Here is a 16,269-nt window from a genome sequence, read left to right as displayed (position 1 = left end):
GTATCAGTTGCAGCATTAACCAGCTCTGTGCAACCAGCTGCAGGAGAAGCAACACAAGTTGCAGCAATTGAAGAAGAAAGGAAGATATCTCTAGAAGTAATAGAAGCAACAGAAGATCGAATCACCTAATTGTACTTGCTGGTGCTGATCTTAAGTTTTTGGGTCCGGTCATTTAATCTTCAATCAATTAGTAATTACCTAAGTGTAGTTACAGGATGAGAGTTTCGCTCGTGGTGTCCCGTCTGTAAGGGTTCCTAAGCCTGTTGTTCAAGTTCAAGTATGTTTATTGAAACAAGAAAAAATGTATCTCAAAGGGATAGAGTAGCTTAGGCTAGTTCTAACCCCCCCCCCCCCCCGGTCGCCGGTCGGTCGGTCAGTCGGTCGGCCGAGCGGACAGCACGCTGGACTTGTGATCCTGTGGTCCCGGGCGCCGGCGAGAAACAATGGGCAGTTTCTTTCACCCTATGCCCCTGTTACCTAGCAGTAAAATAGGTGCCTGGGTGTTAGTCAGCTGTCACGGGCTGCTTCTTGGGGGTGGAGGCCTGGTCGAGGACCGGGCCGCGGGGACAATAAAGCCCCGAAATAATTTCAAGATAACCAATCATCTCAAGATAACCCCTCCTGCCTGTTGTTGTAATTATATCTACAGTTGAAACTGTGTTTGTAATCTGTCATCGCCACTGCACTTCTTTGTCCATTTTATTTGTCCACTGCTCTGACAGTGAACAATTAATTCGTGTACTACCCATGCTAAATAGTCTGTTCTTGTCTGCTTTATTCCCCTGAGTATTTTGTATGCGGTTATCATGTCTCCCTTGTTTCTTCTCTTTAAGTGGCGTGAGGATCAGTTCGTTTAGTCTGTACTCGTAGCTCAAACTTTTCGGCTCTGGAACTAGTCTGGTGACATACCTTTGAACTTTTTATTGATTTGTTTTGTGTTTAACAAGATAAAGATTCCACTCTAACGCCGCATATTCCAGAATTGGTCTGACATGTTGTATACAAGGTTGTGAACAACACAGTTTGTGTGTGTGTGTTTGTGTGTGTGTGGGGGGGGGGGAGGGGGGGGGGGGGGCAGGCAGTGTTGGGTATGGCTGGTGAGGGTGGGAGATGAGGGCAAGAGGGCACCACGTGCAGGAGCAGCAGTGAAGGCGCCGCTAAAGACACTCAAGACTCACGACTCCCAGGGGACCACCTCCTCTTCGACGGTCACGTCACTTCACCTCAACAATTTCCTTCTCCATCGACCGTCTTCACTTGATTTAACTGTAATTTTAGCTCTGAAGTTAGTTATACACAATTATTTATCCAACGTTATCCGTCGAGTCGCATTAACGCTCGGAATTTCAAATTTTGAAAAACATAAATATATTCACGCGTATTTCTTTCGAAGGCTACAAATTGGCGGGAAAGTTGCCCGCCAAAAGATACGAGTCCTAAGGGGCTACTCGGTAAACACAGCGCCCTCGGAGGCAAACAGCGCCCCGGAATCTGGAGTTCGTAGCTCCCAACTATAAATTAGCCTCTCAAGATGGGACATGAAGCGGCCGCGGGGTTTTTACGTCGGCGAGGCGTGAAAGCCTGATAAAGAGACCTGATGATACCGGCCGCTCTCAACGCGCCCTTTGTTCCACCACATTAACCGCCCTGTTTTCCCGCCAATGTTCAAGATATCGTTCTGTATTTTTCTTTGCAAGGCTGTCTGTTGTAAAGTGATTTGTGGATTAGCTTCTCATGGTCTTGAATTACTATTTTTGTATTAATTATCATTATTATAACTGAAATAATTATTATTCGTATTGTTATAAAGTTATTTTTATTACTATTATTATTGTTATTTTTACTATTTTATTCTCTGCTTGTAGGATCGAGCTTTAGCTCTTGGACCCCAGTCTTTCTAACCGCATGTAGCCTAATGTATTTTTTTAAATTTAATTTTGCCCCGAGGGGCAAGTTTATTGGGCAGCGCCACTCATCCTGTGAGTGAACATACCGCCATAGGGGCTGTATTGGGCAGCGCCACTCATCCTGTGAGTGAACATACCGCCATAGGGGCTGTATTGGGCAGCGCCACTCATCCTGTGAGTGAACATACCGCCATAGGGGCTGTATTGGGCAGCGCCACTCATCCTGTGAGTGAACATACCGCCATAGGGGCTGTATTGGGCACCGCTACTCATCCTGTGAGTGAACATACCGCCATAGGGGCTGTATTTGGGCACCGCTACTCATCCTGTGAGTGAACATACCGCCATAGGGGCTGTATTGGGCACCGCTACTCATCCTGTGAGTGAACATCCCACATATAGCATGTACAACACCCTTCAATAGGAAGAAAACCCGCTGGGTTGTTGTTGTTTTAGATTTAACTACTCAGAACGAAATGTCCATGTAGCACGGGCTATGGTGAGCCCGTAATTGAGTTCGGTTATTCGCGATAACCTTGTTACTGTGATATTTGGGTCAAAGTTTTAGTGCACTGGTTGTAGTCTTGTTTTAATAACATTATCTTGGTGGCGGATGTAGATGCAGAATGCTCACTAGTGAGTCCCATTCCTCAACGGCTTTTCTAATCATTGTAGTCGCTGTGGAATGTGCATCTAATGCAGCTGCTGTCGCTGGATTTAATGTTGAGTTTGATGCTTCAGTAGCTTCACTTTCCAGTAATTAGTGCGATAGTGGCGCCTCTGCTTCTGTTCCACAGCTGTGACACTCTTTAACTATTGGGTTTATTACCTCCCAGCAGCACTTGTAACCAAGTCTGAGTCTGTGTATGGCAACTGCAATGTCTCTGGATATCTTTTTGTCAGGCTTGAAAGAGTAGTACCCAGTGGCTTGTTCGTACCATATCAGAGTGGTTCTTCCTTCCGCTACTTTGGCTCTGTGGCGACTTTTGATAGTTGGGAGTATTTTCTTCTTGATTTGCTCCTTAATCTGTGAAAAACTTGGAGGTATTTGAACCTGTACAACAGGTAGAACAGTGGCAGTTTTTACTAGTGAGTCTGCCTTTTCATTACCATCTATGCCAATGTGACTTGGTATCCAATTTAGGGTGATTGACAGCCCTAGATTATGGGCTTCTTTTCCTATATGTTGGATTTCTGTGAGGAGTTGTATATTATCTCTGTGCTGGCTGGATAACAATGCCTGGAGCGAAGATACAGAGTCGGTATGAATGATGACATCATGTAAATTATTCTCAATTGTATAGTTTATGGCCTCCTTCAGGGCATATCATTCTGTCTGCAATGTTGAGCACCCAAGTGACAGAAAAGTGTAAAGTAAACTCAGGAAAAGTTTAAAGTAATAAAATTAGGAGAAGGGAGCAGGAGGCTTAACACAAGGTACCATCTGGGAGGTGAAATCCTGCAAGAGTCAAATAGAGAGAAAGATCTGGGGGTTGATATCACACCGAACCTGTCCCCAGAAGCCCACATCTAAACGATATCATTAGCGGCATATGCTAGATTGGCCAACATAAGAACTGCCGTTAGAAATCTGTGTAAGGAATCGTTCAGGACCTTGTATACCTATTATGTAAGACCAATCCTGGAGTATGCAGCTCCAGCCTGGAGTCCATACCTAGTTAAACACAAGACAAAAATTTAGAGAAGATTCAGAGGTATGCCACCAGACTAATCTCGGAACTGAGAGGTATGAGCTACGAGGAAAGGCTACGGGAGCTAAACCTCACGTCCCTGGAAGGCAGAAGAGTTAGGGGAGACATGATAACCATCTACAAAATTCTCAGGAGAACTGACAGTCTGGATAAAGACAAAATATTTAGCATAGGTGGAACACGAACAAGAGGACACAGGTGGAAACTTAGTACCCAAATGAGCCACAGAGACATTAGAACTTTTTTTTTTTTTTTTTGCAGTGATGTGGTGGAGGCAGACTCCATATGCAGTTTCAAATGTAGATATTATAGAGCCCAGTAGGCTCAGGAACCTGTACACCAGTTAATTGACAGTTGAGAGGCGGGACCAAAGAGCCAAAGCTCAACCCCCGCAAGCACAACTAGGTGAGTACACACACACACACACACACACACACACACACACACACACACACACACACACACACACACACACACACACACACACACACACACACACACACACACAACTAGGTGAGTACACACACACACACAACTAGGTGAGTACACACACACACACAACTAGGTGAGTACACACACACACACAACTAGGTGAGTACACACACACACACAACTAGGTGAGTACACACACAACTAGGTGAGTACACACACACACACAACTAGGTGAGTACACACACACACACACACAACTAGGTGAGTACACACACACACACACACACACACACACACACACACACACACACACACACACACACACACACACACACACACCGGACTGGAGTTACTGGAGCTGTACGACAAACTACCACCAATAACACGACAGAGAATGATAAACAGACTGCTTATTTCTAGACTTCCGAAAAGTCTTTGACACAGTTCTGCACAAAAGACCTCTAAGCAAACTTGAATAACAGAAGGGACGTGTGAAAATACTTATATAATGTAAGATTCATCAACTGTCAATCAACAGGTATACAGATTCCTGAGCCTAATTGGCTCTATATCCTCATTTGAAACTGTATATGGAATCTGCCTCCACAACATCATTACTTAATGCATTCCATCTGTTAACTGCTCTGACACTGAAAAAGTTCTTTCTAATGTCTCTGTAGCTCATCTGGATACTAAGTTCCCAACTGTGTCCCTTTGTTCGTGTTCTACCCGTGCTGAAACCAAATGGAAGTAAAGAATCCATATATATATAAATATATACATATATACATGTAGAATCCATATATACATGTAGATATATAAAGTTGGGAGACAGAACATAAGGCGATAGGATCCAGGAGAGGCGTGAGCCCAAGAGCTGAAACTCAATTCTCAAGTTACAAATAGGAGAGAGCACAAATAATAAGAAAATTACCACAAGAGATAGTATTAAAACCCTATAGTGTACGTTGGCCTCGTGGTGTCGGGCTTAAGGCCTATCAACCTCTGGACGGTTATTAAGACCACCACAACTGCTATCTAGTCCTGTAAACAATCCAGCACCAGATAACAATGATAACAAACTTTGGTATACATATTCTTGTTGTGTTAGTACAACCATAAACAATAAATATGGGTGTATCATATGAATGTTTACTGATGACACCGAAGCAATGAGTGTAATCAGACTAGAGGGGGTACTGTGATATACCCTGTAATGTGAACTTGACGTGCTCAAGTGGTGGGTGAAAAATGACTACTGGAAATTAACCCAGACTAATGTAAATTTGCAAGGATAGGGAGAGGGTGGGAAGGAGAGAGAGGGTGAAAGATAGCGAGAGAGAGAGAGACGGAAGGAGGGAGGGGAGGGAGGGGGGGGAATTGTTATCTTCAGTACCAGCACAACAACAACTTTGGAGTAAGTGTTTTTACATGACATGTTCCTACATGTGTATACTTACCTAGTTGTGCTTGCAGGGGTTGAGCTCTGGCTCTTTGGTCCCGCCTCTCAACCGTCAATCAACAGGTGAATGTTGATTCAGAGTGTGTGTGTGTGTGTGTGTACTCACCTATTTGTACTCGCCTATTTGTGCTTGCGGGGGTTGAGCTCTGACCCTTTGGTCCCGCCTCTCAACCGTCAGTCAACTGGTATACAGATTCCTGAGCCTACTGGGCTCTATCATATCTACATTTGAAACTGTGTATGGAGTCAGCCTCCACCACATCACTGCCTAATGCAGTCCATCCGTTAACTACTCTGACACTGAAAAAGTTCCTTCTAACGTCTCTGTGGCTCATGTGGGTACTCAGTTTCCACCTGTGTTCCCTTGTTCGCGTCCCACCAGTGTTGAATAGTTTATCTTTGTTTACCCGGTCGATTCCTCTGAGGATTTTGTAGGTTGTGATCATGTCTCCCCTTACTCTTCTGTCTTCCAGTGTCGTAAATTGCATTTCCCGCAGCCTTTCCTCATAACTCATGCCTCTTAGTTCTGGGACTAGTCTAGTAGCATACCTTTGGACGTTTTCCAGCTTCGTCTTGCGCTTGACAAGGTACGGGCTCCATGCTGGGGCCGCATACTCCAGGATTGGTGTTGCATATGTGGTGTACAAGATTCTGAATGATTCCTTACACAGGTTCCTGAACGCTGTTCTGATGTTAGCCAGCCTCGCATATGCCGCAGACGTTATTCTTTTTATGTGGGCTTCAGGAGACAGGTTTGGTGTGATATCAACTCCTAGATCTTTCTCTCTGTCCGTTTTATTAAGTACTTCATCTTCTATTCTGTATCCTGTGTCTGGCCTCCTGTTTCCACTGCCTAGTTTCATTACTTTGCATTTACTCGGGTTGAACTTCAACAGCCATTTGTTGGATCATTCACTCAGTCTGTCTAGGTCATCTTGTAGCCTCCTACTATCATCCTCTGTTTCAATCCTCCTCATAATTTTTGCATCAGCAAACATTGAGCGAAACGAGCCTATACCCTCTGGGAGATCATTTACATTTACATGTGTGTGTGTGTGTGTGTGTGTGTGTGTGTGTGTGTGTGTGTGTGTGTGTGTGTGTGTGTGTGTGTGTGTGTGTGTGTGTGTGTGTTTGTGTGTGTAAACATGTATATTATTATATACACGTAATAATAATAACTTATTTACTACTTAATAATTAAACAGCAATAACACCAACACAGGTAAAAGGGAGGGAGGGAGCTGCCGGGTCCTCACTCTAAGCGAACATGTGCAGTCTCCCCCTCGACTATCAGTCCGCAAAAGAAAACGAACACTTAAGGAAAATGTGAAGTGAGATATCATTGATAACGCTGCAAGGGTAGAAGTGTTATCGTCCTTCCCCCTCTCTTAACCCCATTATCCCTCCCCATTCCTCCCCCCCCTACCTACTCCTACCCCAAGAGGCTCCCTTAGGCCCCCAGAGGATGGGGTGAGGATCTCCAGACGAGGCAGCTAAATGGAGATTAATTTACGTCAGCAGCGTTCCCAAGTCCTCCCCTTAGCATGGCGCCGCCTCGGCTTAACCGCAAGTCTGCTCTAGATATCCGGATATCCTCACGAACTCGCCTTTTCGTTATCGCTATAGATTGTAATTCCTCTTCGCATATTTCCGGACAGATAGGGCGGGAAAATAGTGGAAGAATGGAGAGTAGGGGAGGGGGAAATAAAGCGACGTGTAAGGGCAAAAAGGCCCGTTTGGGGTTAATTCCCGCGGGTATGTTCCCTCCCTTAAAACCCCCCCCCCTCTCCCTCCTTCCTCCTCTGTGAACTACTTGGCACTGGCACTGTGGGTCTGGCTCACAGTGCCACGCTACTTGACCTGCTATCACGGGGAACAAAGAGAGAGAGAGAGAGAGAGAGAGAGAGAGAGAGAGAGAGAGAGAGAGAGAGAGAGAGAGAGAGAGAGAGAGAGAGAGAGAATGTCCAGAAGTATACCGCCAGACTTGTCCCAGAACTGAATGCTATGATTTACGACGAAAGACTATTAAGAGTTACACCTTCAAGACAGAAGGATTAAGGGAGACATGACCACTACATACAAAATTTTCAGTGACATTTATAGGGCTGATAAGAACAGATTGCTTAGCATGTATTTAATTCCAGGAAGAGGGCATATGTGGATGAGTCTGGATGGGTTGGGGGTTACTTACGATCCCTGGATGAGTAAGGAGTTACTATAAGTTACGATCCCTGGATGAGTAAACATTCATCATAATCTACTCTAAATATGAGTCTCAAAAAAAAAGTCCAATAAAAGTGTAAAGTATTGGTTAAGTAATCAGTTTAAGAAGATTAATTGCTCATAAAGTTGTAAGTAACTGCGAACTTAATCTGCGTTAACGACTAAGTAACATGCTAATTTAACTTGTCTGAATATTTAACAACATTCTTGTGGACGAGCAAGAATGGGGGGTTAATGTTAACTTCAATTCAATAACAAAAGTCTTTCTCAACTGAGATTAAAATACTTGTTTCTCAGCTAGTAAAATTATATTTGAGAAATAAATTGTATGTGATAAATATATGGTATATTTTAGCAGTTTCTGTTATACACCTGACTTTCTTTTATACCTGACTCTTTGTTTTAAACCTGACTGTTTTACACCAGAGTGTAGAGTTACTATGTTTTACACCTCACCAGAATCTCTCTTACACCTGACTGTCTCACACCTGACTCTCTCCCTGCCTCACATCTGACTCACTCTTCCTCACACCTGAAAGTGTGCGTCGCTGTTTCTCTTCGCCATTCTCTCCGTCTTTTTCGCTCTGGTAAAAACATTCTTGCCTTAGTTTTCTCTCTAATCAGCTTCACGCTTCAACGAGCCCCAGACCTGACCTACCCTGACCTGACCTGACCTTCTCTAAGGCTGAATGGATTCCCTTAAAAGTCTAACTTTATAACTCATCATTGTGTTGACCTGACTTTAGACTCGTTCCTGGGATGACCTGACCCCTCCCCCGTCCTCGTAAGGACCTGACGGCGTAGACACTGACCTGGCTCGATGCGTCGATAGGTCTCTCCGGAGGCCGTATGCAAGATGGAGTCGTAGGGCGCGGGGCTGGCCCAGGCTGCGGCAGGGGAGGTCATGTAGGTGTGGTGGGGAAGGGGCGTGGACCGCTCCAGTACCTCCTGCTGGGGTAGGTACTCCAGCTGGAACATAAGTCGCGCCACCTCTATTAATCCGGTTCCAGAGAGGGAGAGGCTAGAAGGAACATGGGGTGTAGGGGGCTAGGTGGGGTGCTGAGGGCTAGGTGGGGTGTTGAGGGCTAGGTGGGGTGTTGAGGGCTAGGTGGGGTGTTGAGGGGGGCTAGGTGGGGTGTTGAGGGCTAGGTGGGGTGTTGAGGGCTAGGTGGGGTGTTGAGGGCTAGGTGGGGTGTTGAGGGCTAGGTGGGGTGTTGAGGGCTAGGTGGGGTGTTGAGGGCTAGGTGGGGTGTTGAGGGCTAGGTGGGGTGTTGAGGGCTAGGTGGGGTGTTGAGGGCTAGGTGGGGTGTTGAGGGGGGCTAGGTGGGGTGTTGAGGGCTAGGTGGGGTGTTGAGGGCTAGGTGGAGTGTTGAGGGCTAGGTGGGGTGTTGAGGGCTAGGTGGGGTGTTGAGGGCTAGGTGGGGTGTTGAGGGCTGGTGGGGTGTTGAGGGCTGGTGGGGTGTTGAGGGCTAGGTGGGGTGTTGAGGGCTAGGTGGGGTGTTGAGGGCTAGGTGGGGTGTTGAGGGCTAGGTGGGGTGTTGAGGGCTGGTGGGGTGTTGAGGGCTGGTGGGGTGTTGAGGGCTAGGTGGGGTGTTGAGGGCTAGGTGGGGTGTTGAGGGCTAGGTGGGGTGTTGAGGGCTAGGTGGGGTGTTGAGGGCTAGGTGGGGTGTTGAGGGCTAGGTGGGGTGTAGAGGGCTAGGTGGGGTGTAGAGGGCTAGGTGGGGTGTAGAGGGCTAGGTGGGGCGTACAGGGCTAGGTTGATAAAGCAGCTATAGGAAGAGCTTCCTATATGCTCTATAGGAAGATCAGATGGCTAGGAGGATAGGAGAAACAGGTGTAAGTGGAAAAAAGGGAGTTTTAGAACTGGTGGCTAGGGGATAATTCATAATTATAATGGTGTGGGGGGACAGGCAGCCAGTGAATATATATACATGTTAGTCTTATATCAAGGTAGCTTATAGCTTATATCAAAGAAAAAAAGATGATTGACAGCCGAGAGGCGGGCCGAAAGAGCCAGAGCTCGACCCCCGCAAGCACAACTAGATGAATACAACTAGGTGAATACACACGTCCCTACTACTCCTTAAAGAGACATAAAGATGGAACCGCAATCATCTACTGTGCACCATTTGGTCACCACTTGGTCCGGGAGACATCTCCCGTCACGCAGGGTGCAGTTGCGCCTCCACAGATCTCCAGTATCATCTTTTGATACTGGTAATGGCTCGAAAGGGCCACCACTTACGGGCTATTCATGCCCGTGCCACCTCTTGGGTGGCTTAATCTTCATCAATCAATCATCTACTGTGAATGACCCAGATTAGAGCCATTAGTAGTGAAGAGCCCCTTACAGGAACTCTAATCATGTAAGCCCTTGATTGATTAATTGATTGATGAAGATTAAGCCACCCAAGAGGTGGCACGGGCATGAATAGCCCGTAACCCTTGATTGATGTTTTTGTTTTAGATTTAACTACTCAGAACGAAGTGTCCATGTAGCACGGACTATGGTGAGCCCGTAATTGATAATTCGGTTATTCGCAGTAACCTTGATACTGTGATATTTGGATCAAAGTTTAAATTGGAGGTGGGGATTCCTCCGTTTTCCCGGTTTATTTTTCGCTTCTGTTTTAGTGCACTGGTTTTAGTCTTGTTTGATGATGATGATGATGAAGATTAAGCCACCCAAGAGGTGGCACGGGCATGAATAGCCCGTAAGTGGTGGCCCTTTTGAGCCATTACCAGTATCAAGAGCTGATACTGGAGATCTATGGAGGTGCGACTGCACCCTACGTGACGGGAGATGTCTCCCGGACCAAATGGTGACCAGATGGTGAGTCTTGTTTGATCCACCCCTTCATTATGTACGACCTAACCCATTCAGGGGTCACCTCACCATAGTCCTAATTACCTGCCATTATGTTTATTTGTGATGTGTGTCTATGTATGTATTAACACGATGTACTGAACGGGGTGAGAATAGCTTGAGCCACCTCATCCCTTTGTGTGTATTTTACCTCAATAAACTTATTTCAATTTCAATTACCTGCCCCCCCCCCCCCCTTCCTCAACCGTTACATGTAATGACAATCAACTTTATAAGCTTAATGCATCTTGTGATCACGAAAGATTACCTTCTTGAATATAAATAAATGAATAAATAAATAAATAAATGGGCTTTATCTTCAGTAGATAACCCGCTTCCATCACCCTGGCTGTAGAGAGACATGTGTTCCTTAAGGAGCAGTAACATTGTGTTACAAGGTAGAAACACAGCCTTAAGGAGCAGTAACATTGTGTTACAAGGTAGAAACACAGCTTCAAGGAGCAGTAACATGGTGTTACAAGGTAGAAACAGCCTTAAGGAGCAGTAACATTGTGTTACAAGATAGAAACACAGCTTTAAGGAACAGTAACATAGTGTTACAAGGCACAACAGGGACTTAAGGAGCAGTAACATGATATAGGAATATCTTACAGGAGGCAGCTGGGTATACTCAGGACCTGGTGCCCACATGGTAGGGTCCGCCTTCTGCAGGTGGGCGTGGGCGTGCCCGGACGCTGGGCCGTACGGAGACTGTACGAACTCGTACGCACTCGAACGGCGCCCGTCATCCTTCACGTACCTGTAAACAGTGATTCAGGTCGAGGTTAGCGAGGTCAATACAGGTCAACGAAGGTCATTATGTCACGTCCTGTCAATAGATGTCATCATGAACGCCGCCCATTCACGTGTCCCACCACCCATTCACGTGTCCCACCGCCCATTCACGTGTCCCACCGCCCATTCACGTGTCTCACTTCCCATTCACGTGTCTCACCACCCATTCACGTGTCCCACCGCCCATTCACGTGTCTCACTTCCCATTCACGTGTCCCACTTCCCATTCACATGTCCCACCACCCATTCACATGTCCCACCACCCATTCACGTGTCCCACTTCCCATTCACGTGTCTCACCACCCATTCACGTGTCCCACTTCCCATTCACGTGTCCCACTTACCATTCACATGTCCCACCACCCATTCACGTGTCCCACCACCCATTCACGTGTCTCACCACCCATTTACGTGTCCCACCACCCACTCACATGTCCTGGGTCTTGTAGTAGTAGTAGGGGTCGGAGTAGGGGATGGAGGCGAGGGTGGTGATGGCGGGCGCTGATTCCAAGGTAGCGTAGGTGGCGCCCTCGGAGTTCAGGTGGGAGTGGGCGTGGCCATGGGCGTCGACGGTGTGGGTGTGCACGTGTTCCACCTGGTGGCTGGGTTCGTACACCACCACGCTCTGCACGGAGTACGGCGACTGCTGTGGGCAAGCAGGGAAGTCAGCTGATGAGGTAAGCATAAGTCAGCTGATGAAGTAAATAAAAATCAGCTGATTAAGTAAATAAAAATCAGCTGATGAAGTAAACAGAAATCAGCTGATGAAGTAAACAGAAATCAGCTGATGAAGTAAACAGAAATCAGCTGATGAAGTAAACAGAAATCAGCTGATGAAGTAATTGCTATATATATATATATATATATATATATATATATATATATATATATATATATATATATATATATATATATATATATATATATATATATATATATATATACAATTGTTCTATTAAGAAGGTCATGTGGTCAACAATGAGAGTATTTACAATAATCAGGCGTTAGAGAGTAACTGACCTAACCAGCTGTCTTGCAATCTGTCAACTCTGTAATCAGATAACAAAATAAAATATGTGATTGAGTAGGACGGTAAAAACAGCATGATTGAGAAAGCGAGTGGCTTGATGACCACCTTGCCAGGACAAGGTGGCATCAAACCAATTAATTTCATACGAAACCTGTACATCTTTCCTCAATCATGATTTATGAGCCCCGAAGCACTATACGAGGTTGTTTATAATAATAATAACAGACTAGCTCTCTCTATGTAAATACAGGTAAATATCAGACTATTTAGTCTGTTTCTTTCTCTGTGTCTGTCTCTGTCTATGTCTCTCTCTCTCTGTCTCTCTGTCTGTCTATCTCTCTCTGTCTCTCTATCTGTCTCTCTGCCTCTCTCTCTGTCTCTCTATCTGTCTCTCTGCCTCTCTCTGTCTCTCTCTCTGTCTCTATCTGTCTCTCTTTCTGTCTGCCTGTCTCTCTCTCTCTCTCTCTCTCTCTCTCTCTCTCTCTCTCTCTCTCTCTCTCTCTCTCTCTCTCTCTCTCTCTCTCTCTCTCTCTCTCTCTCTCTCTCTCTCTCTCTCTCTCTCTCTCTCTCTCTCTCTCTCTCTCTCATCAGCAGGTCAATACTCACGTAGGAGGCGTGGTCGAGGTCGTGAACGGTGGCTGGGATGTGTGTGGTGGCGGCTGACGGAGGAGGGGAGCCCATCTCACCTTTGACCTGACGTCCCACAGTGACCACCACGTGAAGGGGAACACCACAGTGACCACCACGTGAAGGGGAACACCACAGTGACCACCACGTGAAGGGGAACACCACAGTGACCACCACGTGAAGGGGAACACCACGCCAGAGAGGAAGAGGAAACAAGAGGTCAATGAGCTTTAAACTACGTCATTAAAAAAGGGGTAAATTGAAATGTGTGTGCATCCCCGCCAAACACACACCGAAACTACGACGTTGGTACAACGTTCGAACAAGTTTTAACACTTCCTAAACAGTTATAACAACCGATATAGCAAGTTGTAACAAGGTTCAAACACGTTAAGCCAAGATGTAACAACTTTATTACAAGTTGTAACAAGCGGAAAATAGAGACAGTTTCGGTTTGTGTTTCCAGGGTGAAGCCTGGTTGGCCCTTAAGGGAAATATATTTATTAATTCACAAGTGTCCCCCAAGCACTTGGACTGGACGGTAGAGCGTCATGCAGGTCGGCGTTCAATCCCCGACCGTCTAAGGGGGTTGGGCACCATTCCTTATCCCCCCCCTACCCCTGTCCCATCCCAAAGCCTTTATCCTGATCCCTTCCCAGTGCTATATAGTCGTAATGGCTTGGCGCTTTACCCTAAAACTTCCCTCTCTACACAAGTGTCCCTTTCCGGTGTCGTCTTGGGACACGGCTGTAGTCTGCTGTGACTCCACGGACACCAGGGACGTGTCTGCTGTCTCAGGGACACCAGTTGGACGTGTCTGTTGTCTCAGGGACACCAGTTGGACGTGTCTGTTGTCTCAGGGACACCAGTTGGACGTGTCTGTTGTCTCAGGGACACCAGTTGGACGTGTCTGTTGTCTCAGGGACACCAGTTGGACGTGTCTGTTGTCTCAGGGACACCAGTTGGACGTGTCTGTTGTCTCAGGGACACCAGTTGGACGTTTCTATTGTCTCAGGGACACCAGTTGGACGTGTCTATTGTCTCAGGGACACCAGTGGACGTAGCTCCAGTCCCTGCCCTCCCAGACCACTTTGCCACTAGGCGTAAGGCCTGTCAACCTCTGGAGGATAACTTAAGCTAACTAACTGAGAGTATATTGGTAACACCAATATACTCTACTCCCCAACCAGCAAGTATACTCTGGTCCTAAACATACTCGAGGATTAAAGTCAACTCTTCGTGTATATATGCTAAAGAAGCGGGGTGTATACTTGTATGTGTACTGTTGAGGAAAGTGGCTCATTTGACCCTGATGTGTTGTTATGAAGCACCTTGTAGCGTAATGAACAAATCCACAAGGGCCGTGACGAGGGTTCGAACCTACGTCCGGGAGCATCCCAGACACGGCCTTAATCGACTGAGCTACGACAGGGTTAAAAAGAGTTGAAACCGAAGTTCTACTGAACTTACTGGATCCTGCAGCCTCTCCGAGGCACAAATCAGGATATTACACAACTCCCCCCTGCACTCGAGCTATGTCAATAGGCCGTTCTCCCTCGTCGCCCTTACGTCATTACACACAGAGATCACACTAACGTGATGTATCAAATGAACAAATCCAGTTCGAATTGAACAAATTTCGGCCCTTGTGGATTTGTTCAATTGATACATCACGTTAGTGGGATTTGTGTGTGTGTAATTGTGACGTAATGTTTTGTTATTGTTGTCGTCGGAGGCGGCTAGTTTATTGTGCACCCTATACCCATCCTGTGAGCCGTAGCGCAAAAAGCATTATAGAGGGCACTAGTCACTCGTCCTGACTTTGGCTGCCTAAATCATGTATACTGTATGTATACCTGTGTATAATTGTCTGAAAAGTGTGTATAATTGATTATAGGTCTCTTAAGATGTATACGCCTTACGCCAATAAGTAATGGAACATTTCGCGTATGTAAAATACTGTATTTTGAGCTTTGGAACACAGCCGCAAATATACAAGCTATTGATAATTTATATATATGGGAAAGTAGGCCTACTGGTGCGTTCCTGCCTTGCATGGGAAAGTAAAGTAGGTCTATTGCAGTGTTGCAGCCTTGTATAGACCAGTAGGCCTACTGCAGTTTTTGTTATAGTTTATTTCCTACCACAGACGTGGCCATACAATACTAACCAGGATTTTCTTATGTCCTCCATGGACAGGGTTAGAGATCTGTTAGACATATAGTTCAGGGATGTATTGTACAATCAACCACAGAAGGTGATTGTAGTGCTTTTGCAATGTTGACTAGCATACGTAATAATACATAAATAGTACGTCTGTCCTACATAATCAGGGTTTGAAGTATGTGCTGTTACATGTAGGTTACATATGTAGTTACTCTTGGTTATTGAGTACTCAACTACAGAATGTAATGAATGTCGGTTTGTAAAGATGTTATGCATATCTAACTAGCTTACACATATACATGTACATATACATGTACATATACACATACACATATATATACTTACGTCTCTGTTACTCTAACAATTGTAAGACAGCTGCTGAAGATACCGAGTGGGTAATTAAGCACTCAGTCACAGAAGGTGATTAAAGTGTTTACGTAAATTTTCCCCAGACTTGAACAAGTGATGTTTGTCATTTGGTACGAACTCTTCCTCCCAATATTTGGTTCGTATTACATTGCTCATGTCTCTCATCATCTCTCTGTATTTGCGACAAGAAATGTGTGGACATCTCACTGTGGGCTGGTTCGTGTGTGTGTGTGTGTGTGGGTCTACCAGCCGCTTCCCTCGCTCGTGTTCTTTGACGAATGGTGGAACAAGAACAGGATTCATTTGAGGGGTGGTGGGTGGTGTCCACATCTGCTAGACCTACACTTTGTACCCCCTAACACACCCGTGTCTCATAACAGGTGTGTAATGGTACCAACGAGGGCCCTATGTACCCCCCAACACACCCGCGTCTCATAACAGGTGTGTAATGGTACCAACGAGGGCCCTATGTGCCCCCCAACACACCCGTGTCTCATAACAGGTGTGTAATGGTACCAACGAGGGCCCTATGTGCCCCCCAATACACCCGTGTCTCATAACAGGCGTGTAATGGTACCAACGAGGGCCCTATGTGCCCCCCAACACACCCGTGTCTCATAACAGGTGTGTAATTGTACCAACTAGGTCCCTATGTACCCCCCAACACATCCGTGTCTCAT

At 46.0% G+C, this 16,269-nt stretch overlaps 3 protein-coding genes across 12 annotated transcripts in view; 2 read left to right on the top strand and 1 right to left on the bottom strand.

Moving 5' to 3' along the window:
• Window positions 1–16,269, top strand: part of LOC123766787 (TBC1 domain family member 2B) — a 425,460-nt gene that overhangs the window by 230,231 nt on the left and 178,960 nt on the right. The gene's annotated exons all lie outside the window — the stretch shown is intronic.
• LOC123751104 (CDAN1-interacting nuclease 1) overlaps window positions 1–16,269 on the top strand; it is a 201,766-nt gene that overhangs the window by 40,761 nt on the left and 144,736 nt on the right. The gene's annotated exons all lie outside the window — the stretch shown is intronic.
• Window positions 1–16,269, bottom strand: part of LOC123766789 (GATA-binding factor 5-A) — a 62,562-nt gene that overhangs the window by 25,618 nt on the left and 20,675 nt on the right. For 8 of the 9 annotated variants that reach the window (XM_069307566.1, XM_069307570.1, XM_045756167.2 and 5 more), the window contains 4 exons: window positions 13,034–13,120; window positions 11,829–12,043; window positions 11,215–11,362; window positions 8,549–8,705 (listed from right to left, as the gene is read on the bottom strand). In XM_069307566.1, coding sequence (XP_069163667.1) covers window positions 8,549–8,705; window positions 11,215–11,362; window positions 11,829–12,043; window positions 13,034–13,120 — 607 coding nt within the window. The remainder of the gene's footprint in view (window positions 1–8,548; window positions 8,706–11,214; window positions 11,363–11,828; window positions 12,044–13,033; window positions 13,121–16,269) is intronic. The other variant, XM_069307569.1, reaches the window with a different exon arrangement.

This window comes from Procambarus clarkii, chromosome 60 (assembly GCF_040958095.1).
Source record: "Procambarus clarkii isolate CNS0578487 chromosome 60, FALCON_Pclarkii_2.0, whole genome shotgun sequence".
NCBI classification, from domain to species: Eukaryota; Metazoa; Arthropoda; class Malacostraca; order Decapoda; family Cambaridae; genus Procambarus; species Procambarus clarkii.
This window is presented reverse-complemented; position numbering and strand designations above follow the sequence as displayed.